We start from the raw sequence: 27,405 nt of genomic DNA, 5'->3' as shown, positions 1-27,405 counted from the left end.
TTGGAGGATAGTTGCTAAACCACCCAGAAGATATTTCAGCAAAAGCTTGACATTTTTGCTTTTGTTCCTCATCAAGGACAAAATGTGAAGTTTTATTTGTGGGCCCTGCTAACTCCGGTAACGGTTTGCCAGTAGGAAGCTCGTTGCCCTGGTGTGGTCAGGATAAAACATCAGCTTTATGCTCTGGTGCTTGACATCTTACTGGTGGCATACTTTGAATATTGGGTGATGTAAGATCTACATTATAAATGTGCTTTGATAGTCTGCTCCTTCTCTTCCTTCACCCCTTGCCTGTTGTTCTCCTCTGGAAATCAGAAGTAATTCACCAGGCTGAAAAATGTGCTGCACTTCAGAAAAATAACGTGCCACAGTTGGGTGCTGTGAACAAGAAGTATTTTTTTAGCAGCTCTTTGACAATTTAAACTATTTTTGGGTGCAATTGGCCAATGATTGCACTGTGTAATGTGTTCTCCTGTTGTTTATAGCCACGCTGGGCTGCGTCTCCTGCCGTTTTGCCCGTGCTGCGGGTGGGCAGAGGAGAGCACGGTGCCAGGCCGTCCCCGCGTGCCGCGTCGTGTGTTGTCCTGCGGTACCCGGAGCAGGAGTGCTGGTTAAACATCGCGCTGTGTGCTCGCGGGGCCGTCTGGCTTACCGGCACTTACCTGCTACGAGTCTTGCATCTAAATCAACATCCAGCCCGAGAGTAAAAAGTTTCGTTTTAACACTAGAAGAGAAAATACACCTTTCATCTTTTAACAGACTGTCGTCTCCCCTTTTCCCTTGTTTGAGATCATTCAAACTCCGTATAGAATGTGAGAGCACTTCTTTCTGCTCGCAGCATTTTGGTAGTTCAAAGTCTAACTGCGGGTCCCTAGCTGAACTTTTTAAATTAAAGTTTACAGTTCTCCTTTTAACATATTGTTCAGCATTCTTGTTAATAACACAAAACCAGGAAAATCAGACAAGAATGTGTTTACAGGAATCAGACAGGCGGATTGGCACGGCACTCGAACTTGGATTGCGTTGACTGATCAGCACCATCGCTGTCGCTGCTTTCTTGCACACAAGTGCAAAGTCAGTTGGTATTTTGACACCCTTACGGCCATTGGGCAGCCTTAGAGAAATCTGTCGCTGATAATTGCCTTTTTCCTTCTAACTGTAGGATTTAAAATAACGCCGGTTTAAGGATATTAAAATGATGTGTAAGGCACGGAGGTTGTGAAGCATTTCATGGATGTTTCTGTGCTGCTCATTAACATCCTATCTCTGTTTATAGTGAAACGGGCTCTGGCCTTAACTCAGCAATGGCAAAGAGGCTTTAACGTCTTGTCTGGGTTGGTTTGTAGCTCTGGAGTCATGTCTCTCGAGGTGGGAGGATATATTGGGAGGGAGAGAGCTTAACTTGCGCTGAATCTGGTGGGACTGAGGAGTCAGATCCACAAAACCAGGCGATCTGGGAATTTGAACATTTTAACACCTTTTAGCCTTTGTGGTCTCAGCAGTGAGGACTCCTGCTATTTCAAGGAATGGGTCAGAATTCCTGTCCCAGCTGACATACTATTTTCTGCAGCTCAGGCAAGCCTTCTTGCTCCTGTCTGTCTAACATCCAACAAATCTGATCACAGATGAGGTAAGATCATCACAAAGGTTCCTCTTAGCTGAGAAATACATCTTTCAGTCACTTTATCTTGTAGCAGGATTACCAGCAGACTATGTGTTTTCTCCTGTTGTAAGATCAGTTTGTAAAAGAAATAGCCTCCATTTTTCTGCTAAATATCTCCACTTCAGGATCATCTTTAAGTTGTTTCCATTCTTTTTATCTGTTGCCAGTAAAATGAGCTTTGCATCCATACACCCTGTGGACTCACAACTCTAGATCCACAAAGGATTTATGTCTGTCCTGCAGTGGCATTTTCTGTCATGTGTGGTTCCTGAATGCACCTTTTACGTGGCTTGTTCCACAGCCCATCATTCTGACTTAATTGTTCTCTGTTTACTGTATTCCCAGTGGACAGGGGTGTTACTGCTGTATCATCGAAGTGTTTTGGTTGAATTCCTGTTTAAAAACTCTGTGCCCTTGTATCACCAGTTCAGCGTGTTTGTGAACACAGTGATTACAGGAGTTATAGTCCAAGGACTTTGTACTGGAAAGTACTAATTCTGTTGCTTCTCTTCTAGCACTTCCTAATGTCGTAGCCGACAGTAGTTTAACCAATAAGTTGAAGATGATTTGCAGTGCTTGGATTATTTTGCTGGTTCTGGATGGTGAGTTTGAGCAGTCCCATGGTAACTTTAATATTTTATATGATCAGAGGTGCCTCCAAGAGTTTGCGGGGCATTTGGAAGGCTTCTGTTTTCTTCTCAACCATCATCTTGGAGCACAGCTTTGTGTCTCAAACAAATTCACGTGCTGTAGGCCTGGCGCAGACCTGTCGGTGTGTGGGGCCTGGTTTTGAGTTGTTGGGGTTTTTTGGTAAATCGCTTACTGCTCGCAGTGCCTGGATGCGTGGTATTGATTGTTGCACCTGAAGGTGGCTTGTTCTGCAAAGCCAAGGCCCTGAATGTTTTCTTTATCTCTGTTGGAGAAGATGAGACCCAGAAATCTGCAAGCCACCTTGCTTCACTGCAGTTAGCTTGCCCAGCAGTGCAGCTGCCGTGGTTTTCCTCCCTAGGCTCTGGTATCTGCCGTGAGACTCCTCACCTTCTGTTCCGCATCCTGAATCTGGTGGGATGAGGCAATGCTGAAGACTTTTTTTTTTTCCCCTGCCTCTTAACAAAATGTAAAGCAAGCAGGGGGATCAGTGACCTCAAAAGCAATTTTCAGTTCATTCAGATAATTTTCTAAATGAGCTGTTCTTCTTAGACTTCCAAGAAAAAAATATTACTCAGTTAAAACTATCAGAAGAATAGAAGGTGTGTTACTGCTTTTTGTGGAGTGCTCCAAAGTGGCACCCCGCAGCGGTTATCCTGCTATCTAAATAAATCAAAAATAATCCCCCACAATGCTCACAGTACCCTTTAGAGAAGAGCCTTCATAGCTCCAGCTCCTGCTCACATCGTGTGCAGCAGTGCTTTGAATCTGTCCGTACCTTACAGACCTGCACAGGCAAAGAACTCTGGTGCCTGATTTTCTAGTTCTGAGACACAAAACATAGGCTGTCCCCTTCCAAAATAACCATCTTAGGTGTCAGAGGTGTCTTTCAGACTAAATACCCAAAGTCTGAGTCTATCTGTTCTCTAGAATTGTGTTCACACCTAGGGATATTTGGGTTGTACTGATAATCCTAATAATATGAAAAACATTTCTGTCTACTATGGGAAATGCAGTGACCTTGGTACCTACCTGGCCCACGTGCCCACATTACTGAAATGGGGGACGCTGATTTGCATGGCAGGACTCCTTTCTCTTTATAATACGTCCTGTAATTGTTATCAACAGGTAGAAGAAATTCTGAGAGGTTTAGCTCATCCAAATGGTTGCAGCTTTCCCATCTCTTGTCTACTGAGCGCTGCGTTGGTCCCGTGTGTGTGTTGGGCTTGCTGTTTCTTAATTTCCTGGTTGCTGCTCGTTAGGAAATGGCCAACCTTTGCCAAATGAAAAGCCCTCAGATGCACAAGAAACGTTCAGCTCTGAAAAAGAGAGGTTAGAAGCGTACGGTTGCTGAAGTGGAATATTAGCTGTGGCATATAAATAAAAAGGTAAAGAAAAACAGGAGTGACTCATTCTCCCATTGTAGCAGAGGTGTTGGTGCTGCTCCAGCCTCTCTTTTTTATCCTCAGAAGTGGAGGAGTACCTGCTTGCTGCAGTTACCAGGCCAGTTGTGCTGCTGTCCTTGCCTAGGGCCCCGCTGAGTCCTCCCACCGAGAGAGAGGCCTTTCTTGGGGTAGAATTCAGTAATTCACCCATTCCCTGTTGTCTTAAGTTTAGTAGAAATCAGTCATGGCATAGAAGCAGTTTCTTCAAAACAGCACATGATTTATTGTTCCAGAAAGTAGCTAACAAAGATTTTTTTCTTTTTTTTTTTAAATAAAACAAGTGGATTTTTTTCAACTTCACCTTTCCTCAAGTATGACTGGCAGACTTCCCATGCAAGAAATAGCTGCCATAATTCAAAGCCATGTGCATCTTCCTGGCCTGCCCACTTTTTCCTTCATCAGTGGTGTAATTCCTGATGACCTCAGAATGTGGGTGCCTTGGGCCATCATATCTCTGTTGTTGTTTTACTTTTCCCATTTGTTCTATAACAAACCTCCTCTTCTAACTGAATTATGCATTCAAGTGAGTAACGCTGCACAATTACATGTAGTGTTCAGAGAAGATAGTAGATACGTGGCTGTTTTTCCATAGAAATCAGACCTTCCAATTAGCAGTTCGAGTTGTGCATTATATCAGACTTGGTGCTGCATGAAAAAAGTGCAAGCGCAGAACACGGTCAAGGTGACATGAACGCTGCCAGCTGGCCAGCGCTGAAAGCAGGGATGATTCCCATTTTTGCTGCATCTGTTCTGTTCTTTAAAAAAAAAAAAAAAAATCTGATGCATTGTCAAACCTCCTCTTAATTTATTTCATGTCTGTTGGTATCTGCACATGGAGTCTGCAAGTCCTGATGATGCAGAAATGTAGAGGTTTCTTTTGGTGGTTTTAGCCCTCGATCTGTTCTCAGTGCCCCTGGCCGCTGAGGTATAATTAGCTTCAAGACCACTCACCTTAAAACATGCCCTGTGTTGGAAAGCCAAACATTGCCTTGTCTTTTCCCTCATTTTTTAGCAGATAGCTAAATAAGTGGCTGTCCTTATAGAGCTAAACCCTGATAAAATGATGCACTAGTGTTTATTTGCACCCAACTAGAATATTGAAGAGTTTCTCAACAGTTTCACCACCCACTCAAGGGTATCATGTTCCTCCTCTTTGAGCTCTTGGGGATAGAACCTGCCCTGTGTAACACCCAAGGTTGTACATTGTCAGTACTAAGTAATGGGAAGTGTTAGTGTTAATTCGAAGCGTTTCTGTGGGGCGGGGTGTGGAGTTGCTCCAGAGCGTTGGGCGGTAAAACGGCAGGGCTGAATCCTGAAGGAAGCCCTCTTCCATCTGGGTGTGAAGACACGAACGTTCATCCTGGAGAAAGAAATGAGAGCTCTTTATTGCTTCCCCGAGAGATGCGGGGAGATGCCTGAAAATACTACTGCAATAAATAATTTTGAGATGTGCTGGAAGGGTGTAGGTAGGTTTGCTTTCTCTGTTATTAGTAGGGTAAATGGAAATGGGCAATTTGTTGTTCAGATTCTCTTAACAAATAAGGGTGATGAGCCATGAGACCTTGACTTTTACAGCTATGAGTGCTTACGGAGTGCATCATCCTGGTCCTTGGCAGTTAATAGTTGCATCGCTCAGCTTAAAAGCTTTTTTATTTTTGGTTGAAATACCTGACATTCATCAAGTGACCTGAGGCATTCTCTGAGCCTCAGTCACTTAAAACACCAGGGCCCTTTGACTGCTGCGATGCATCTTCATTGCACGGTTGCATTTGTTAAAAAGCAGTGTTTCGGAGCCCTGACTGCATGTTGCCTCCTCTTCCTCCCTGTTTTGCCGTGAAGTCGACAAGCAGTTGAGAAAAGCTAGCTATTGCCTGCAGCTTTGAAGAGCAGAAGCCGAGACACGCTGTGCCAGCACAGCACCGAAGGCAAGGCTCTGGGTGCAGCGTTGGAGGAGCGTGCCCTGCCTCTCGCATTGCTTGAACACCGTGTGCTCTGGGGGTTTACTGACAAATGTAGAAATCGGTCTTCCTTAGAGAGAAAACGTTCAAGGGAAAGGAAAAAGAGATGATGGTCTCTTCCCACCTCTGAGGTGTCATGTCCTGGAGGTACGCAGGTAACTTGTGGGGCCTGTTGCACGCTCGTAGTGAGCGGGGATGGAAACATCTCATTGTCTGCCCTGCGGTTGCCCGGCGCTTGCGAAGTCTGACTTTGATTATAACATATGGGGGAATCAGTTGGGGGATATTAAAATGGATGAATGTGCTTGGGACAAAAATAACTGTATTAAACATGTTGCAGGATCTCTGGCTCAGGGAGTCAGTAACCATAAGGCAGGAGGAAGGAGTGTCTTGGAAACAATGTGTGCCTGGAGGATTTACAGCAATGCACATCCTTCAGGACAAGAACCACCAGGCAGCAGAAAAGTTTGGATTGATCTTGTTAAGCCAAATATTCCATTTTAGATGTCTGAATCTGTGGGGTTATTGCTTGCCCGCTCCCCCCGAGCGATGGGGGCTGGCTGTGTGCGCTCCTGCTTACTTTCTGGCTCTGCCATCTTGAGTACGCCGAGCACAGCGTGCGTTTCCTCAATTTTCTGAAATGGGAACTGTCAGCATGGCAAAGTCAAACTCTATTGAACTAAACCTGCCTAGAGCTTATTGCAGCCCTTGGATGTAAAGAGCGTTGCTTAAGCAACCGTGTAATATAAGATCAATTCCCCAGCCATCCCCCGGGGACTCCTTTTAGGTAGCTGTTACTTTCCTTGTAGTATTTATCATTTTAAAGATGATCACACATTGTTTATCTTCACCATGGGGAAAACACTGAACAATGACGAGTTTTATTTGTAGCTTGTAGTATAAATGAGATTGATAAGTTGGGGTTTTTTCCCACATTTTGAGCTCCACAGCTGCTCTCAGTGGACAAACATCTGAGGCCAAGATCATACAAAGGGGCTGCCGTATATGGAGGAAAACTCATTTCTTCTCAGTGTTTGATATTATTAAAGAAATAAGCAATAGCATGATGCAGAGTTCGTATGAGGCTGAGGGATTGGCAGTTCCTGCTCAGGACTCTGCAGCCCACAGTGGAGAGAGCTTCACCGGTGGGAAGGAGCCCCCCACTCTCTGTAGGATGTTGGTCTGCAGCAAAACTTCCCTTGGAGCATGTTTGGGGGGGGGGGAAGCGAGTGGAATTTTTACTAATCATCTGTCACGTTTGCTGGTTTCTGATAAATACACTTCCCCTTGTTGAAAAACACTTCTGCCACATACAAAACAGTGGCGTTGGAGTCAATTGCAGGGTGTGTTGCGTTATCCTCTGGTACTTTGCAGTGTAAGGCTGAACTTCAGTTTGGGGAGATGGATCAAAAATATGTTGGTTTGGGTTATTTTTCCTAGGGACATAAGCTTACTCAACTTCTGTTTGCAAAAAAAAAAAAAACAACCCAAACTCTAAGAGTTAGAGACGGCGACATAACGAGATGTCATCCTGGAAGCTGGATTTAGAAGAACACTGAGATAGGATACAGATTTCCATTAATAGGCATTAATTGGCACACTTGATGGGAAGGAAAAGCATAGGCATTGTTTGGATCTTGGTGTCAAGGGGAAGAAAATGTGTGTGCGTGTAGGAGGAGAAGTGAAGTGATCATCGTCTGTGCTGAGCTTGGAGTCGAGAGGTGGTTATGTGAAAAATTTAGCAGCAGTTTAGGCATTTCAGTGTGTGTTTAAGTCACGTATTCCTAGCTGGGAGATGACCAGTGGTTCGGGTTGTCATTTAGCCTTCGTAGTGCGATGTATAAGAGAAATTGGACCATGTGGGGGTGTTTTTGTTGCTTCATGAAGTGCTTTGGGTGTACTAGTACGGGCTAATAGAACATGGTATGTGCAACTGTAGAAAAATCCTGGGATTTCAGTGCCGTCGTGTGAGGAGCAGATAAGAGCGATTCGGAAGGCTGGGAGGGGCTGAGGCAGGAGGTGTTTGACACTTGGGGCTGTCTCCCGTGACTCAGCTGTTTTCCTCCCAAAATGCCCTCCCGACCGCTGCCCCGCGGCCGCAGAGCCATCCCAACCTCTGCGGCGTCTCCCGAGCCCTCACCAACGCCTCCTTGCCTTCCCTAGGTTCTGGGTTCTTCTTTTTGCTAAGAGTTTTTGGAGCTGTTCCTTCTCAAAGGAGCAATGAACACAGGTTTTGGTTAGTTGTAATTGTCTGGGTTGGTATTTTTCTTCTCAGGTCACCGGCCGCGTACCTTTCCTGTCCATGGTGTAACGCAGCCCGTGCCCGCAGCGCTCGCGGGATGCCAGTGTCTCCCCGTTTCAAATACTCTGCTGTCTCATGCTTTACTGCTTATCTAGAATATGCAGAGCTCTTGCCCTGCATAATCGTTACACTATGTTGGTTTTTTTTTTTCTATCTTGGTTGAAAGAGTGGGTATTGCCTGGTCTCTGTAGTGAAATAATCCCCACCTACTTGCTACCATTAACACCCAAACATCTCTGACTTTCAAAGCTGGGTGCTGGAGTAAGCCTTGCCTGATTTCTACCCCGTTGGCAGAGAGGAGGGGAACTCCACTGCCCTCATCATGGCAATATTAAAATATGCTGAAAACTTAATGTTGCAGACCCAGAATGCGGTGTCAGGGCAGCTCAACTGCTCTGCCTGTCTGTGTGACAGATAATCGAGTTAAGGCGCAAGAGGAGGAAAGAATTTTTAGGGTTGTCTCACCAATAAATTGATGCAAAAAGGTTTTTCATCAGAGAAATGTATTTGGTCGGATGACAGCTTATCATGAATGTGGTTTTTTGGGTATTTGAGCACATGAAATTTTAAAAATAACCATTCACAAACTTGAAATAATGGATGAAAACTCCCAAGTTTGGACATCAGCTCTCCCTTTGAGTTGCCCTCGTAGGCTTTGGTGTTGTGCCCCAAAATCCTCTCCATATCCCTCTGCAGCCACATATCTGGGGATACCATGAGGAAGAAGCATCAAGTGAACTTTAACTTCAGGGTTGTCTGGGCAGGGATACTCGGGACAGCTGACACTGCACAATAAAAGACGTGATATTAAAAATATGTTTAAAACCTGCTGTGGATGATTGGCTTAATCTAACGTGAATAGAGTGCACTTTTATTTCCCACTGAGTTGCTGGATTCACACTCCTGGATAATTTGGACTAGCTTTTCCATCTGTGTGATTTTTTTATTTATTTTTTTTCTGCTGTAAAACTGTGCTTTAATGACCGCGGTGTCATTAATGGGGCATTTAACGGTGACCTTGTGTGCCACATCATGGTTGGTGCAGTTGGCATTTTGTCATTGTTTTGTTTGAGTCCCGGAGTTCGTGTGTTTCCTCTGGCTCCGAGGGAGTTAACTAACTGTAATCTGCAAGAAGGCTGGCACGGATCTCGCACTGTGCACAAACAAGGGTGTTTTGTCATGGCGAGTGTCGCACAAAAGGAGCCCTGGTTATTGCCACTGAGTCACAGAAGTCGCAGGGAATTAGCGTTTCTCAGAGGTGTGAAGAAAGCTAACTGTAGGGAAAACCCCATTCCTGAGCTTCTCGAAGAATTAATGCACGGTGATGTAAAACTTTTTAAAACTCAGTTCTTTTTTTTTTTTTTTTTCAAAATCATAAGCTATGCTCTCTGGATCGTTGTTCATCGGGTTGGTGTGGGACCATGGGCTGCGATTCCTCACTGTCCTGTGGTGGTGGAGCTGGGCTGAGCCACTTCCCAAGGATTCAGTCCATCGTACGCGTGTGGACTGGATGGTCCTGGTAGCTTTTCAAATTGATAAATGGCGGCAAGGATTTTGGAAATTTAGAGAAAATGGTGTTTCGTCCTTGGGCTGAAGATGATGCACATAAACAGGCACCTTCTTCTATGTAGACTTTGCCAACTGATTTTAAATAACTGGAAGTGGATTTGTAATGAGAACTGACAGGTGCTGACAAATGCTTAACGGGAGTTAATATGGTTTATAACAGTTTATGGTTAATAATGGTTTATATCCATCTTAGATTTTTGAGGATTTTCTGTGCAGAGCTTAAGTCTTTGGGTTTTGCTTTTCTCAAAAACAATACTGTATGTTGAACTGCTGTCTGGCACTTGGCAAAGTTCTCTAATTTCTCTAAAGTAGTGAGGCTGTCAGGGCAATGTTTTTCATGAGGTTGTTATTTAAAATAAAATTTAAAAAAAAAAGCTCTGGAATATGGTACGAGGTAGAATTTCTGCAGAGGGTCCCTCTCTGTATTTCTTCTAACACTGTCTTATCTGATGATCATCTCGACAACAGAGCATCAAAATCTTCCGTGTGTTTTTGGCGTGGAATTGCTGTGCTCGTGTCTAAGAAAGCGTTCAGCTGTGTGCTGATGTGGTGCGTGGAGCCGCCGTCTGACCCTGTCGGTAACTCAGCTTTTGCATAACAATCTCTCCTCCGAAAATAAATGAGGCGACCGATGCTCTCTTCCTTTTTATAGATGCACAAAAGTTATGGTATGCTTGTAATGATTTACCCCTGGAAACTTAGATTGTAGCCCTAAAGCAGTTGAAAATACCTGCTTATTAATCTAGCAGTAAGAACCTGGGGGAATATTTATATCCATCTGTGAAGCCACTTTTTAACTAGGACACCTAAGATTTCACTGGAGGAAACCATCTGCCTGGATCACAGTTTATGGCAAATATTTTCCAGTTGTTTGAGCACACAGAATCTGCCTGGTAGTTTTATTTCCCTTCGAACGCATTCACAAAGACACTGCTCAAAGGCATCCATCCCATTCTTCATTTGCTCTGTTCTGCTTTAGGTATTTTTGGCATGTGTAGTGTAGAAGATTTAACGTGAGATCCTTCCAGCATCCTGAGCTGCTGAAGTCTGTTACGGCGCCCTGCAAAGGGAATATAAACTAAGTTTGCGAGGGATTTGACACTGTAGGACATAAAAGCTAGATGTGAGGGTGGTTTTTTGCTATTTGAAATGGGCCGGTTAGGATTATGGCTATTACAGCACAAAATGTAAGAGGTTTTCTGGACCTCATCAGCCACGTGGTACGGTACGTTCAGGCTGGGTGAGTGCTGACCCTGGGAGCGAGTTTGGGTAAAAAAGGGAGAAAGTGGGGAGGGAACGTGGTACTTTGTCAGGTGTGAAGAGGTAGCTGTGAAATTTCTGTACAGGTAACTTGGTAGGTTAAATGCATTTAGTTGATGGAAGAATGAACTATGAGTTGAGTGTTTTCCTTCCTCTGCGCAAACAGTAAAGTTACCTATGTGTGTCTGTATACCTACGTATAACCTGGGTTAAACTGTGTAATTAAATGGTAATAAAACCCCTTGTTTCTAACTGATTTGTTTTCCTGTGTTCCAGAGCCTAGCCCAGCTAGAGAACCTGTGCAAGCAGCTGTATGAGACCACAGACACTGCGACACGGCTCCAGGCAGAGAAAGCCTTGGTCGAGTTCACCAACAGTCCAGACTGCCTGAGCAAGTGCCAGCTTCTTCTAGAAAGAGGGAGTGTATGTAAAACAATATAGCTGTCCAAAATAGATCTCGGTATTTTGGGCATTGATAAGGGAAATAGCCGCAGGGTCTGGTATGCAGTGTTTATATTCCATACCCAGTATGCTCTCACGTATCTCAATTTGTGGGCAGCCTATGCCAAAAAAAGCATTGGCGCTGATGGCTAATTATGCTGCTGCAGTGGTTACTACAAACGGTTGTCATTTCTAATGTCTTGTGGGCCTCGCTGCATTCTTCGCAGGCTACCACGCAGACATGTCAAGCTTTAAGTTGAAAACATTATCATGGCAGTGGTGTTTCACAGACTGTGGGAACTCACTGCCGCCGCTGCAGGCTTTGGGGAGAAAATGCTGTGGGCACGGAGCTTCATAGGGGATAAAACCAGCCGTGTTTCTTCTGGAATGTTTCCTTGGAAAATTGCCCCTGTTATAGTGTTGTCTTAATAATCCAGCAGTTTAAAACAGGGAAAATTAGATCATGTGCTTTAGAATTAGTGTTACAGAAAGGATGTGAAATACACTAGCACTAAATCCTGCCTGACTTTTTTAGCTTTCTTCTTTTGAAGTGGCCGCTTGGTTTTTACTTTGTATCAGCACAAATAACGTTTAAAATGGCTTTGCCACATGATCTTGAAAGATAAGACTTTTGGCAGAATGTGCATCTAGCTTTCATATCTATCAGATTGGAGCCTTGTTCACAAAAATAGGAAACATTAAACAGCCTGTTGTAAAGAATAAGTCCTCCAGGAGGAGGTGGTGAAGGGAGGGGGAGAAGAGTGATACTTAACAGGCTTAGCAAACTTACACAATTATTTAACTTTTTGTTAAACTCGAAGTCCAGTGAATTAAAAACAAACTGATTTGAAGCTCTTCTGATGGGAACTAGTAACTGGTTTACTTGAGGAGAAATACATCATCTTTTATTTTTTTTAAGGAAAGTTCCTACAGCCCAGTTTCATTCTCTGCATGTGATCCATTGCCTCTCTGACCCTTGCCAGAGGGTTGTGGGGTTTTTTGTTCAGTCTGGGATCTGACTCACTTTATACCTGACTGGCCTTGAGAATCTTGGAATAAAGATGTTTCCTGCATCTTGGATACTAAGCTTTCTACAGTACTATATATTACAGAAACCGGCATGCAAAATGCTTGTTATTTCCCTGGCTGGGATGTATGGAATTGGGTGCAGCCAGGGTTTTTAGGTGGTTGAAGGCCGTCGTTTGTATCCCTGAATTAATTACAGTTCGGTGGACTGTGTGCTGTTCTGTAAGAAATAAATTTGAACCTCTATTTAGTGATCAAGTGGCAGTTGTAAGTGCTTCTTAACATATGGTAACATACTTGTGCGGCTCAGAGGGCCAGTTGTCTTCAGGCACGGCGTTGAAGGTAACTTCATGCAGTCTGACTACGTTTGCAGTTTTACTCCTGCCTTCAGGGGCGGGTCCAATGTCTTCCACTCTTTAAAAGCTTTTCCTTTGTTTCTTAAACACTTTCTTCAAGTATTTGGTCTACTTTAATGTCTATAAAAGCATAGCATTTATTCTACGTAGGATATTATACTTACCAATTAATGCTTTGAACTCAAATTTCTAGAGAGCAATTAGCTAAAAATCCAGCACTGCTGCTTCATCTTCTAAAGTGTGCAGTAAACTTCTATTTGTGTCTGTCCTTTTTTTATTTTTCAGTCATCCTACTCCCAGTTACTGGCAGCTACATGCCTTACAAAACTCGTGTCACGCACAAACAACCCTTTACCATTGGAACAACGAATAGATATTCGTAAGTACAAGACTTAATTTTTCTAACCAAACTAATGCAAGTGTTTGTCGTATGGACTTTCATCCATGGTGGGAGGTTTTCTGCAAGCTACTGTGCTTTACAGTTTGGGCATCCTAAGGTATAGGATGCCCAAAAGACAAAGAAACATTTCTCTTAGATGGCATCTTCACCTATATTGTCACCTAACAGAGTTCAAGGCTAAATAATTTTTTCCAGATGGAAGGGAATGACAACTCTGTCATCTTGTGAATAAACCAGTTGCATTTGATAAATTTCTTTTGGAGTATAAAATATGTGTGGTGCCTGCCTCTTCTGAGGATGTGCTTTCAAAACTGAAAATCCTTTATGGGTCTCTGAGATATCATTTAGCGTATTTCCTAAGGGAGCAGTCAGCCTGTCACAGTGCTCTTTCCTGGAGAACGGCTGATACTTCCTTTCCTGCAAGGAGGGAGTCTGGATGCCATTGCCTGCTTTCTTTTTTACAAATGATGTGGTAGATGATCATCCCTGAGGAAAGGTCTTGAAATATTTTCAGCTTTTCTTGCTCTTTACATGTGCTTACAGAGGGTTGGGCTTCATCTGATGATACAACCCAAGTTAGGCTTGTGGGGGGGAACTCTCACCTGTCTCTAGGCACTTCCCAGATCTGTTCCACAGCTTAAGGCACGAGTAAAAGGTCAGCTTTGGTATCTAACCCACTACTGTGCTGCTTTTATTTTTTTAAACAGCTTACAAAAAGATGCTTTTTCCTGTCAGTGTTACCATCTCAGTTCCATCTGCCGAGTTTTTGTCTACAGATACAGCTCTTCTCTGTGTTTCAGGGAACTATGTGCTCAACTACCTTGCCACTAGGCCAAAGTTGGCAACGTTTGTCACACAAGCACTAATCCAGTTATATGCCAGGATCACAAAGTTGGGCTGGTTTGACTGTCAGAAGGATGAATATGTCTTCAGGAACGTGATCACAGATGTCACAAGGTTTTTACAGGTCAGAGTTTTTTGTAAGATGAATACACACCTTGTGGGGCTTGAAGGTGCAGGCATTTTCAGTCATCGTTTTGCACCTTGGTATCCTCTGTCCAGTCTTTCCTCTGTGCGTTTGATTTAATAGTGGCTACCAAGGCTCAGCAGCTGACAACTGGCAGGACAGGTCAGTTTTTATAATTTAAAAGTTTGGTGGGGCAGGGATTTATTTCTGGAAACTGGTAAGGCGTGTCTTCTCGTGTTCCAGTTGCACAATTCTTTCAAGCTCTCAAGCTTAAATACACCGTGCTGATCAGTGCAAAATGGTAAACACATGGGTTTATTGTCTACAAGGGAACTATGTGCTGTGCTTGACTTACTTTCATTCACTGTAAGGGTGTTATATCTATGGAATTCAGGTCTGATATTTAGCTGAGTTATCATAACAGTGTAGCTTAAAACTAGCGAGCTGCACAAACGTTATTGTTAACATAATTTTCTTTAGAAGTCCTGACTGTTGTTTCATAAATGTACGTGCTGTCACCACAGCATAGGGTTTCATTCCCAACCCAAAAGGTTGTATAGGTAGAAAGTTGCATTTTTATCAACAGCAGTCTCCAAACTGAAACTTCCTCCTAGAGAGATCAGTAAATCCTGTAACACTATGAATACTGATTTATTTGCTCTGAAATTTGTCCCAAAATCAAAAGTCAGAGGAGGACAGTAGAAGATATCAAAATGACCAGAAATTCTTCCCAGTGTGGAAAGGGAAATGTAACGTGTACAAAGCTTCAGTTCTGGAGTGGTAGAGTGTGGGCATGCAGAAAAGAGGCTAACTACTATTATTTTAGGCATTTATGGATGTCTGCAGCGAAGTAGGATCTAGAAGGTGTTGAGTAATTTTAAAGATCATGTTCCTTTCTGGGCTGTGTCCCACATAGCTCGCAGGTGCTCTTAGCTGAAATTATCAGAGCTAGATTCCTCACTCTCCCAGCCCATGACATGGGGAACATGTGCTTTGTAATCAGGGGCCTAATTAAACGGTGTGAATATCTACTGACTGTGTTCAGTTTGGGATGGTCTGTTCCCGTTTGCTCTAGTCACCTCTTCTGGCTGCTGCAGTGTACAGGAGGCTGCACTTTTTTAAGGACACGGTTCAACAAGGTTTTCCAGTGGCTTCTGTCTAGATATTATCACATAAATACTGAGACTGTCATCAAGAGGTGGCTCCAGTGAAAAGTAGCCATGGTCCCAAGCCTAAATATGCTTGAATTTCTCTGTTGCAGATGAGTTCAGTCTTCGAAGCTGGAGATCAGGGCAGTTTGTGCAGAAGGTGCAAAGCGAGGTGGAGCTAGGAAAGGAAACATCATTTATTAGCTACAGAACAGAAACTGGGGCAAAAGAACAATACAGGTTGTTTCTCTTAAATCATTTGATAAATGGATTACCGTTTCTAGTGAAGAGGTATCTGTAACAGACTTATTTCACAATTGGCCCCTTGTTGGCAGTCTCGAGTGCAGCCAGAGGCTGAGCAGGCTGTGAAGAATGGACTCCCTTCACTGGGAGATAGGCTGTCCTTCTTGGCAGGAGGCTTGTGTGGAGAAACTTGGTCAGCTGCTACTCATGTTGTTCAAGGTCTGTAGTTTAAAAAGGGGAAGGAAAAAAAAAGTTTATTTCCCAGAGTTTTCATCTGGCAACTTCAATGCTCATCCTAACGTTGCAGAAATTTCCACGTGGTTTTAAAACCACAGCCTCTGTTAAAATTAAGCAAACTGATTTAAAAAGGGTAAATCTAAATATGTCTTTGCAGAGTTAGGGCATAACACCAAGATGTTGATTCAACTATTAAATAAAAAGTGCCTATTTTTATTAGCTCATGTTACTGAACTCTTCAGAACCCTTTGCATTGTTTACAACATCAAGTGCTTAAAAATTCTCTGCTCGGTATTGCTTATGGGCTTTTTTCCAGTCACAGTACTACAAAGATAAAGCATTTCTAGACAAACATGTCTAGAAATCTTCCAAGCAGAAAGGTCTTTGAGTAATGGTGAAGCTTAATGAAATCATCCTGGCACTGCTAACTGCTTTCCCTGTCCCCCTTTCCTCCCCCAGGATAGTGTAGAGCACTGCATCATAGGAGTGACAATCCTGTCCCAACTAACTAATGAAATTAATCAAGTAAGTGCTACAGCCTTCCTCAGTGAAGTAAGTGTCCAATTTTCTCATTCATATTGTTGTGTCCTGCTGTGTGTCTGTGCATCGTTTGGGGGTTTTTGTTTGGGTTTGTCGGGGTGTTGTGTGGTGGGTGTTTTTCTTTTTTTGTTACTTTTACGCAGTCACTTACTGTTGTGGTAAGATGCTGAAACCTCCTGTCCTGAGGAATTGTTTTGTTTCACTGGCATCTTCCATCTTCTCTCATATTTTGATGTAATCTTCTGAGATGAAAAAGGAAAAGAGCAATGCTAAGCAACTAGCCAAGCCCACCTAGTGAGGACAAAGCCCGGAGCGTGAGGACGTCCCCAGCACCTTCTGTTGTCAGTCCCTGCGCGTTGTTTCAGCTTACAGCATCCTTGTGCCAAGAAGCGGACGGAGCATGCCCTCCTCTGTATTGACCAGGGAGATGAAACAAAGAGGATTTACCAAATTGAGCAGATTTTTAAAGCGTCCTTTTCGTTCAGTACTAAATCCCATAGCGTTCCCAGCAGGTAGTTCTCAAATTCTGCTGGTTTATGGGGGCTGAGTGCTGGGTCCCCCACGCAGCCCCGGCCCTGGGTGACTGGCGGGAGGACTGGCCACGCCGAGTCCGTGGTGCTCCGGCACAGCACCCGCTCGTGCCAGCAGCAGTGAGTCTTTTCCGGGTGGGTTAGTTAGCTGGTTTGCAGAGCTGCCTCTCAGTATTTATGTTGAAAGATGGGACAAGTGGCTTTACTTGGTGCTGTCTAAGCTTACAGCATTTTCCTAATCAGTCAGACTTTGCTGTAGCACCGTCACAGCCCTAAGACAGCGTGAGGGTTGCCATGTGTATAAATGTCTCTTAATTTTGCTAAGAGGACCAGGTGTAACTATTTTGATTTTAACTTCTTACTAAGAAAACTAACCTTTCATTTTTGCTGGTATGATGACTAATCCAGGCATTGGAACAGAGAGATCCTTGAGTGGGATTTAAAGGATGATTACAAATTGTTTTCAGAACTGGGAATGGTGGAGGAGGTTTTGTCCTGGCCAGGTCAAAGCACCAATTTCTTCTGCTGAACCTGATGAAGTTCAGCATGTCTGAACTTCCCCAGCCCTGCGCCGTAATCTGAATGGCTTCTACAGCCACTGCAGACCCTAAATTCGCTTTAATTCTTCAAGCCTGGCCTGATCAGTAAATCCTAACCCACAGATCTCCGAACTCCCGAGCCGTGTCTTGTTGCTGTTACCATTTCCTTGCCCAGACTTTGTACAACCCTAACTCCATCTCCGCAGAGGGCCGCTCCCTCACTTCCTTGCATCAGGGATGAAAGCAAGTCTGTTTACCTCTATAAATTAGTACCAGTGTCTACCAGCACCCTTGTACAGGGGCTGCAGCTTCTGAGAAAGGTCAGCGCAGGACCTGCCACCTATCCCGGTTCCAGAGTCCCTACAGGTTGAAGCTAAAATAAGCAACAAAGTTAAAGACTTTGATCAAAAAATCTCTTCCTGAGATCTTGGATATTAAATCTGCCACAGTTTACTACTCATTCCTAAATGTGCTTTGTGGCAGCAATTGCACAGGGCTGGATTCAGTGACTCATCTTAGAAAGTCTAAAACTGCTATTACTTGCAAAATAATAAATCTGCCAACATGCCCACTCATCAGAGTGGGGTCGTGTACGTGTACATAGCAAAAAAACCCACCTAAAAAAACTCTTGTGGGGCTTCTCTTCAGGCTTTTCTTTTTCATAACTATTTAAACTTCCAACTACCTTGTATGTGAGCTGAATTCCCTAGAGTTCTGTTTACTAAAGCTTTTGTTCCAAAAGCTCACAGTACAAATAAAACAGAGTGCTAATAACTATTTTGAAGTATCAGTTCTCACCCCGTGAGTGCTGCACAGACTTGCCTGGAGGTACTGAGTATCCACCGTATTGTAGAAGTTCACTGATTTAAGCCACATGACCTCACGATGAAGAAAAGGGAAATACTCGTTTGCCACAAGGCCAGAAATACATGAGATTTGTAATAGCCGTGGAACGAGTAAATAATGCTCGTTTTCTTAAAGACCCTGAAATCTAATACTGTGAGCTGAGGAGTGATAATCCAGTTGTCAGAGCACCTGGCAAGTTTAGATCCAGTTCTGATTTGCCGCTGGCTACTGGGTGATGCAGGGCTTCTCTTTCTCACCTGTAATACAAGAGACAAAAGCGTTTGTGTCCTCCATGGGGTTGTTGTAAAGGGTAGAACGTTCAAGTGAGGTCCAGAGTGACTGGTTCCTGCAGTACTGGGTGACGTGTGTGCATATTTAAGGTTAACACAGGTATAGTAACAAAAGCGTAAAGAAAACGGGGGTCCGTGTTGTGTGCCTCTGCACTGGGCTGTGGGAAGGCTCCATCCCAGATGTGCTGTGATAACCGACTGCCCACCAGAGAACTCATCCTGGGCAGGTGGAATTTCTCCAGCCTGTGTTCAAATAAATGGCAAAGATGTGAAGTATCACTTCACTTTTCTCCTCTTCCTAGAAAATAGTCTATGAAGGGACATGAGTTGTGCTGCTGTTCGCCTGGGCTGGCCCGTGCTAGAACACATTGGTTGAATAAGTTGGAGATTTTGTTATCCAGTATAAAGCAATAATGTGTCTGTTTGCCTCATGTCAGCTTTTTATTCCGATACGGTGAGAGGTCCAGAACTGGAGTTTATAACAGACACAGCAAAGTCTAAACTGGCTGTCACCGGTTAACTCTCCTTCTAGTTTTCTTCTCATCTGTGCAGGTTCAGGAGGGGAATTATAATTGCTAGTAGTTGACCATGGGTCTGCCCATCGGCTTCAGGTAGGATTTAACTCTTAGGAGTTTGGAGCGCTTTAGAAAGCAGCGCTCAAGTTTCTAAACTGACTTAAGTGCTGTTGAAAGTACTGCTGTTGATCCTGCTCCGGAAGAGATTTAAGTGAACTTGAGAGTAAACCCAGCGCTGCTTTCTGGCAGGGTTACAGTGAAGCTGCGTTGTAAGTATTGTAGGTGGAAAGTCCTGTTGTCAGCCAGCAATATGACTTTATCCATGGAAAAGCCACTGCTCTGCAGGGGCAGGGCAGCCCCCTGGTTTAGGCAACTGGTGTGACATTGCTCTGGGGAGGGAAACCTTGGTGTCCCGGTGCTTAACAGGGTTCCTGCGGGCTCTGCTGGTCTTGTTCCACCTCTGCCCGTCAGCTCTAAGCGCTGGTTTTCTCTCTGCTCAGGCGGATACTACTCATCCACTGACCAAGCACAGGAAAATAGCCTCTTCCTTCCGAGATTCATCCTTATTTGATATTTTCACGCTGTCATGCAATTTGCTGAAACAGGTAAGGAAGCTGTCCTTCGTCATCTCTCTTGGGGGGTGTAGGGGCAGCAGAGTTTGGGCTGAAGTTCCTTCCCACTGATGTAACTCCTGAAAAAAACACTCATGTTCTAAAAGCTGCATTCTGGACTTGTTTCTCAGGAAAGCTTTGACGTCGATTTGTTTTAAGGAAAAAAAAAAAAAAAATGACACAAATACAGAAATATAACTCTCTTCAACAATTTTGATAGAACATACATGCCTGGACCATGAGGCTTGGCTTAAACTCCTGTCTTAAAGCATCAGGAAAGAGATGTTTGTTTTACATTTTAAATATCTTTGATTTACAGTACTGGCAGAGAGGTTTCCTGTAAAATAAGTCCTTGTCTCTTTTTTTTTTAACCTCGATTTAAAACCCACATGGCGAGAGGAAAAAAATGCTAGTGAAGCTAGGTTTAGTACATTGAGACTAAAGGCTAACCTTGATGCTTTAACACATGATAAATATTAGACTGTCTTATGTTCCCCAGGTTTTTATTTTGTGCAAGTTATCACACATGAGTTAACTCGCTTTAAAAATACTTATCCTGGGACAAAGCAGCAACGTTCGGACAGTAGAGTTGGATTTTACCCTAAAAAAAGCAGTTTTTCTTTCAGCTGAAGTAGTACATGTATATTTTGTACACAGGTAGATTATCCGAAGAAAATTCTTGATTCTGCGTCAGGTTTCTTTTCTAAAAAGCTAATCTGGAGTTCTAATGGTGCCCTCAAGAATAGCCCTTTATGAGAAAGTCTACCCCGATAAAGTGAGTGGCAGTAGCACAGATTTGATTAGTTTAACTTTTATCCTTCCAGCTGAGTGAAGTGTCAAAGCTGACAAATAGCACAAAGAGTGAAAAGGAAATTTTATTTTAAAGTATTTCAAAATGAGCAGCTCTGGTTCTGTCAGTAATAAAGGTGGGTACGTGGGTGTAATTTGATCTTTTTTTCTCCTCCTGGTTTCTAAAGGAAGCAAAGTTCGTACAATTATGCTAGTCATCCTTTCCCATGCACCCATACCTCCTGAACCAATACGGCTCTGGTAACTTTTGAATTCGTTGGCTTATTTCAGGTGATCAATTAGAGGTCTCAGAAATAAAAGAATCCCTCTAGTTTGGTGAAAAGAAGTGCCTGGGGAGGTGCAGGCGGGACAGCGTCCTTCTAACTGCCCAGACTTGTTGGAGACAATTCAGCAAGTGCTGGTACTCAGCCAGGAGGCATAAACCAGCCCTTGTTACCTGGTGTCCCCAGAACCGCTCTGGCTGAGCTATTGCCCACGCTCCTGTTGCTGCGTGACCGTGGGGACTTAGAGACTAGAACGACACAGCTTATCTCGGGAGGAAGCCTCTGGTTTTCCACCCTAACTTTTAACCATCTTGCTTTTGTTTTTTGGGATGCTGTGGTTCAAGACAGGTTGGAATGTTTCCCGTTGTCTCACGCAACATCCATGTTTTCCTGTAATTAAACACCTGCTACCCAAGTTACATCTTTTTTTGCCTAATAGTAGCTTCTGTATATAAAGCAGAAGTTTCTAAGGTGATCTTTTCGCGTGGGGAGGATTGAGCTGCGAGAAACCAACGTCTGTAAACCAGGGTGCATCTAGGCAGCCCCAGAAGAGTAAGTCTTTGTGATACCATGGAGAGAGGGAGGAAGGAATCCCAGCGACCACTGGCACTGTCTCGGCAGTGTCGGCACGGTGCAGTGTGTTATTTGCAGAAGGCTTAAGCTGGAAGGAGGTAGTTTTAACTACAGAGCAATAATAGAAAGGCTAGACTAGCTGGCCTGTCCCTGGAGTACTGACCCAAGTGCTACGTTTAAACTGCAGTGAAATGACCCAGCATTTCGTGTCCGGCGAGTTCTTTGTGTTACTTGAGAGCATCCATGTTTTCCCTGCCCACAGCAGAGCGGTGTAACCGGAGCGGGGTTTATCCAGATCCTCTGCGCAACAAAAGTGAAGGCACTCATTTCCATACGGGGGTTAGGTGGAGCAACAGGATTCCCTGCTGCTAAGTGCTTGTCAGGCAGAAAATGTATTCTTGTGTTTAACCTTAATAAGAACTTCCTTATCTCCTGCATCTCACAGTATAATTGCAAGCTGGCAAGCCTGGCTGGTTTTCTCCTGTGTGCTACAAGCCGAGTGAAAAAGAAAGCACTGTCTGTTTATCCATCTCGTGGAAAGACCACGCATGTAAATACACATGCTGTCTGGAAAAGTGTATGGGATGGCTTGTGGCGTGTGATCCTTAGGATTGCCACATCCTGTGTAAAGTTGAATTGCTGCCTCAAACTCAGCTGTCACCTTGATTGCTTTGTTTTGTTTTTCTTTTTACTTTTTTTAATCCGATGTTTTTTTATAGGCTTCTGGGAAGAACCTGAATCTAAATGATGAAAGCCAGCATGGTCTGCTCATGCAGCTTCTTAAGCTCACACATAATTGCCTGAACTTTGATTTCATTGGCACATCAACAGATGAGTCCTCAGATGATCTTTGCACTGTGCAGATCCCAACCAGTTGGAGATCAGGTAATCTTGCTGGAGGAAGAGGGCTAATCTGCAGCGTACCAGCTGAAAGCATGTCTGACTTTCTAAAGCCCTCTCTACACTTAACAAATAACTTTAGCATACGATGCCACATGTAATATCCAGCCTTTCCTTGGTGTGATTGCAAGTGCAGTTCAGTTCGGGTTGGCTATCTCAAAGCTAAACCACTCCTCTACCCTTCCAGTTACACCTGCCAAGTCAGGAAACAGTAAACTGTTGAGGTGGTTTTTATTTGTAAATAACAAATAACTCAGCACCTGTTCTCAGCATCCTTTATGTTCTCACCAGTCATTTTGCAGGCAGTTTCACAGGTTGTGTTCTTAAAATATTTTCCTGTAATTTTGTCTTAGTGCCAAGTACCAGTGGGTTTATTTTATTTCTAGGAAAGGCAGTTGTGTAAAAATGTCAAATCCTTTGGAAATTTTCTTAGAGTGTGGTACTTCATGTGCCAAGTCCACGTGCCATTGTTACGATAAGCATTAGCCCTATGGAAAGCAGTAAATGAGGGTGTTCTCAGTAAAATGCTCCGTTCTGTTTCAGCGTTCTTGGATTCTTCGACCCTTCAGTTGTTTTTTGATCTTTATCATTCCATCCCTCCTTCATTTTCTCCTCTGGTAAGTTCAGTGTTTATTTTCCTTACAGACTCCGCTACCAGAAAGTGTTTGTAGGATTCATCTGGGAGACTTGGGGGTTTGGAGGATTCGTCTGGGTTAAAATGCTGAGGGCTGCCTTCACCCAGCTGCCTTTACCTCGACAGCTCTGCCTTCTGCTGTGGTGACAAGGGGGAGGCTGGGCCGGTGCTGCTGCTGCTGCAGGTTTTGATGCATCTGCAGGTTTGGGTTTGACCTAAGAGCAGCTTGTTTGCTGGAAGCCTAGCCTACTTCTTTGTCCTTGCGTAGCCTAGAGTCTGCCTGCTCGCTCTGCCAGTGAGCCCTTTTTGAGGGATGTAGCTTCTGTTATTTCCACCGTACTGCTAAGTTGGTCCTAAAACCATACTGCGAGTAGGTAGCGAGTCTGGGAGCACAACTGAAAAATGTAATTTCTCCTTCCGCACTTTAAAACTGGGCCATGTCCCAGTTGGATGAAATGGCCAATAGCACAACTTAAACTAAAAGTTGGGTTATTTCTTCTTGAAAAAAATGGCCTGCCAGGCATTTATCTATCAGATAAATATTTTTCATAATTAACGCTACAATGAAAACATGCCCTTTGGCTAGGGAGGGAAGGGTCCTTCAGAAGTTTTTTCTTCCACTGAGACTCTCAGCACTGTTCATTATGTTGAAGGGTTACTTGCTAATTCTGAATTTAGAGCCTCAAATATTCATGAGAGACTTCTAACAGTGGGAGACTTTTTTTTTTTTTTTTGGTTACTGCATAGAAATCTGAAGCAATTACGCCTTTAATTGTCCTGCCTCTTTGATCAGTAAATGTAAGAGCCAGCAAGAGCGAGGGGCTTACCAGTTGAACCAGTAGCCCTTAGGCTGGTCAGAGGGAAGGGGGCTTTGCCCCCGGATAAGGGCTGCCAAGTGCTGTCATAACTGACTGCCACTGCCCTTCAAAAACCTGTTCACCACCTGTTACTCATTACTGCAGCTGCACCCTTGGAGTTTACCCTCCATTTAAATTTCAGAGGTTTGGGTTAAGAACAATTTAGGTATTTTTTTCTTGCTAGTCTTCTATCTTCTGCGATACTTTTCCAAGTCAGTATTAAGTTTACCAGCTTTCCCTGCCAGTCCCAGTGTATTTTCAGTCTTACACTGTCTGTGTTCTCCATCTGAAGAAATCCCAGCATTTTTAGGAGCAGAGCTTGGAACGCACCTTTGACTGTCAGGATGGAGACGTTCCTTTGGGTGATGTGGTTTTTATCTCTGCTGTAATTTGTTGCTACGCTTTTACAGAGACTACACAGAATTGCAAAGATGAGGGAGCTGTTGTGTAGCATGCAAAGGAGCATCATACTTAAATGATTTGTTGCATCACGAAAAGGAAACGTGCTGTTCGTTTTATTGTTCTAATCCCTCCCTTTCTATTTATTCTCTTTGTCCCTTCCAGGTTTTATCCTGCTTAGTGCAGATAGCCTCTGTACGCAGATCCCTCTTCAACAATGCGGAAAGGGCAAAGTTTTTATCTCATCTCGTTGATGGAGTTAAACGAATACTGGAAAACCCACAGGTGAGTATTTCGGATGCGCTCAGTGGAATTGTGTCTCTACTTCCTCCGCATCAAGTTTCTTCAGCAAAAATCCTTTCTAATGTACATGTCCCACTTGTGGCACTGGGGAGGAGGGTGCAACATCTTTTCCTACTCTTCCACCATAAATCTGCACCTCTTTTAGCAGACTCTCAATTTTTCTCCTCAGAGTTTGTCAGACCCAAATAACTACCATGAGTTCTGCCGATTGCTGGCCCGATTGAAAAGCAATTACCAGCTGGGAGAGCTGGTGAAGGTGGAGAACTACCCCGAGGTCATCCGACTCATTGCCAACTTCACCGTGACCAGCCTGCAGGTACAGAATGGTTTTACTTACCCTCGATGGGTCTTTCTGCCCCTTGTCTTCTCTTGAAACAAAATTATAACCCTCTTGTCTCTTCTTTGCCCCTTAATTCGCTGAATGTTATTTTTACCAAAATACCCTGCAGACTCTGTGACACAACCCTGCGGTGTAGCATTGATGATTCCATGAATTCCTACTGAATGGAATGGGAGCAGTATGTGGGGGCAGGCAGGGTTGCTATGCCTTCAGAGTCTTTCTGTGTCCTAGCAGGGGAAAAAAAACCCAACCTTGTTAAATAAGGCTTATTTTTAGAATTATGTATCACTTAACTATTAAAATGCAGTTGCAGGGGTTGCTAGTAATATGAATATCATGCCATATTCCCACTGAGTTTTCCACTGATATACAGCTTGTAACTACACCCCTGCACAGAATATGGTTTAAAAAAAACTTGTGTAGCTTACATAATGCCTTTGTTTGTTAAACTTTAATATTTACCGGGAAAACAGCTTGAAACTCTCCATTCTGTTTGGGGAGCTGTCTGCAGCACGCTGCAGTATGATCTTGGCAGTAGTTTGGGACTAAAGGCTTTGGCTCAGCTGCACAGCCTAGGAACTGGGGATTATTGCACAGTCTTTACTGAATGCTGATAATACCCACTGAAGTCAGGTGTGAACAGAAATTCATTGTTAGAATTGGCAACCAGATCATTAAAGCTTTTAGATGTTGCTATATCTAGTGCTCCGTGAGTCAAAATAATCTGGGTAAAATAATCAAGGCCATAACTCACTGGTTTCTTTTCCTTTTCTCTCTCTCGGCTCCTGGTAGCACTGGGAGTTTGCTCCGAACAGTGTTCACTATCTCCTGAGCTTGTGGCAGCGACTGGCTGCGTCTGTGCCCTACGTTAAAGCCACAGAGCCTCACATGCTCGAAACGTACACACCAGAAGTCACAAAAGCTTACATCACGTCCAGGCTGGAGTCTGTGCACATCATATTGAGGTAAGAAAAGCAGAGAGGTGGCAGCACTTCAGCCTCTCGGCACCGCAGAAGGCTCTGGTGTGTATCTCTTCTGAGTTTTCTTTTAAAAATGGCCACGACCGCAGGAAGTTTTGTGAGTCGCCAAAGGATTTCTAAGGGAGGCTTACCTAAATCACATATTCTGTCTCTTATAAAAAAGAGACTTATATTTTTTTTTTTAAGCTGGAGTGTTTTTAGACCTTCCTCAATCTCAAGTGGCTGAGATTGATCTGAGTGGTCTCTGACATGGGTAGAATTCACCTTACCCAGCATCATACATCTGCAGCATACCATTTACACTCTGAATTGCCCTTGGAGCAGAGAGGAATAAGTATGCAAAGTGTGATTCACTTAATTTTTAGAGCTGTCCTGTAGGATGGCACATTATACCTAAAAGTGGGGATTTTTTTTCCCTTCCTTTGAGTGTAGGGGCAGCCTACAGGCCTCTGCAGTGCCTGAATTTGTGTGGGATGAATTCCACCTTGTGTGTGTTTGTATTTGATGAAAACAGATGTTCAAGTATAGAAAAACAATGCCTCTCTCAAGGAAGTCTGATCGGTTTGTCCCTTTTTTAGGCATCTAGCAATGCAAGGGAGGAACAGCACTTCTAGCTAGTTCTGGAGTTTGCATTAAACTTGGTGAGCTTAGTGTATTTAGAGGAAAAGGTAACGGAAACATTGAGGAAGATGGAAAGCTTTGTTATAGACAACCAGAGAGAGATCTTGGCACCACACGTTCAAAGACCTGAATAAATGTTAAAGACGTAAGAAGAGCTTACTCATCCCAGGTCCTGTTGGCCTTTCCACCTCCACCACCACTGCTTTTCTGATTTATGGCCGCAGTAATGGTCAGATGATTCTGTTGGTCTCTGTAGCTCTCCGTCATGACAAATAGTAGAGGCAGAGACTTTAGTCATTGGAATCGCTGTGTGCCTGGAAAAGCATCCCCTACCCGATAGAAATAAGCTTATGTTATGGCTTAGGCTGTCTCTACATTTTAAGTGCTTTTCTAATCTGTTTTTATGCTGCTTAGGGATGGTTTGGAGGATCCACTGGATGATACTGGCCTTGTGCAACAGCAGCTAGATCAGCTCTCCACCATCGGCCGGTGCGAGTACGAGAAGACCTGTGCTCTGCTTGTGCAGCTCTTCGACCAGTCAGCCCAGTCCTACCAGGAGCTGCTGCAGAGTGCCACCGCCAGCCCCATGGACGTTGCGGTACAAGAAGGTGAGTGTGGTTGCAGGACTGTGGCCTGTGAGCTTGCAGTAGGTTGCCCATTCTCAAAAGCAGCCTTTCCGAAACTCACAGTCCTGGTGAAATCCATAAACGAGGAGGCAGATCTCACAGACCTTCCCTTGGGGAGGTGCCCATATGGTGTAGGATACTTTTGGCTGTGGACAGACACTCCCAACATAAACAGCAGTGCTGGCTGAAGATATTGCTGCCCCACAACCAACTCCATTCCTTTTTTTGGGGAAATGTAGTGTATCTCCTTGCCCAGTCTTTCAGAGACAGGTTCTGAGGATGTTTCCCCATCCCCAGGCGTCAGAACTGCCTGCCCCATCCCTCTCTTGTCCAAGGCAGGATACGGGGTGCTCATTTGAACCTCCCCTCTGGCTTTGTGGCAGAAACCTCCAGCTGGTTGTTGGTAATGAGTAACTGGGAGTGGGGTTTTCAGCTGGTGCCACAGTCTGAAGGAGGGTGTCTGTCCGCAGCATCGGGTGGGTTCAGCGTGGAGGTTTTGCACTTGCACAGCTGGTTGTTTTAGGAATTGTTTAATAAACATAAAGAAGTGGTTCTTTTGGAGGTC

General features: G+C 44.0%; 1 protein-coding gene across 1 annotated transcript in view; it reads left to right on the top strand.

Annotated features, from left to right (window-relative positions):
* XPO7 (exportin 7) overlaps nucleotides 1-27,405 on the top strand; it is a 48,808-nt gene that overhangs the window by 5,729 nt on the left and 15,674 nt on the right. The window contains exons 2-12 of the mRNA XM_074808197.1: nucleotides 11,122-11,268; nucleotides 12,954-13,047; nucleotides 13,869-14,035; nucleotides 16,123-16,215; nucleotides 19,424-19,528; nucleotides 21,900-22,065; nucleotides 22,624-22,697; nucleotides 24,136-24,255; nucleotides 24,443-24,589; nucleotides 25,406-25,578; nucleotides 26,629-26,822. Of these exons, the coding sequence (XP_074664298.1) occupies nucleotides 11,122-11,268; nucleotides 12,954-13,047; nucleotides 13,869-14,035; nucleotides 16,123-16,215; nucleotides 19,424-19,528; nucleotides 21,900-22,065; nucleotides 22,624-22,697; nucleotides 24,136-24,255; nucleotides 24,443-24,589; nucleotides 25,406-25,578; nucleotides 26,629-26,822 (1,480 nt within the window). The remainder of the gene's footprint in view (nucleotides 1-11,121; nucleotides 11,269-12,953; nucleotides 13,048-13,868; nucleotides 14,036-16,122; nucleotides 16,216-19,423; nucleotides 19,529-21,899; nucleotides 22,066-22,623; nucleotides 22,698-24,135; nucleotides 24,256-24,442; nucleotides 24,590-25,405; nucleotides 25,579-26,628; nucleotides 26,823-27,405) is intronic.

The sequence above is a fragment of the Strix aluco genome, chromosome 28, assembly GCF_031877795.1.
Source record: "Strix aluco isolate bStrAlu1 chromosome 28, bStrAlu1.hap1, whole genome shotgun sequence".
Taxonomy (NCBI): Eukaryota; Metazoa; Chordata; class Aves; order Strigiformes; family Strigidae; genus Strix; species Strix aluco.
Note: the sequence above shows the minus strand (reverse complement) of the source record. Positions and strands in the feature narration are given on the sequence as shown.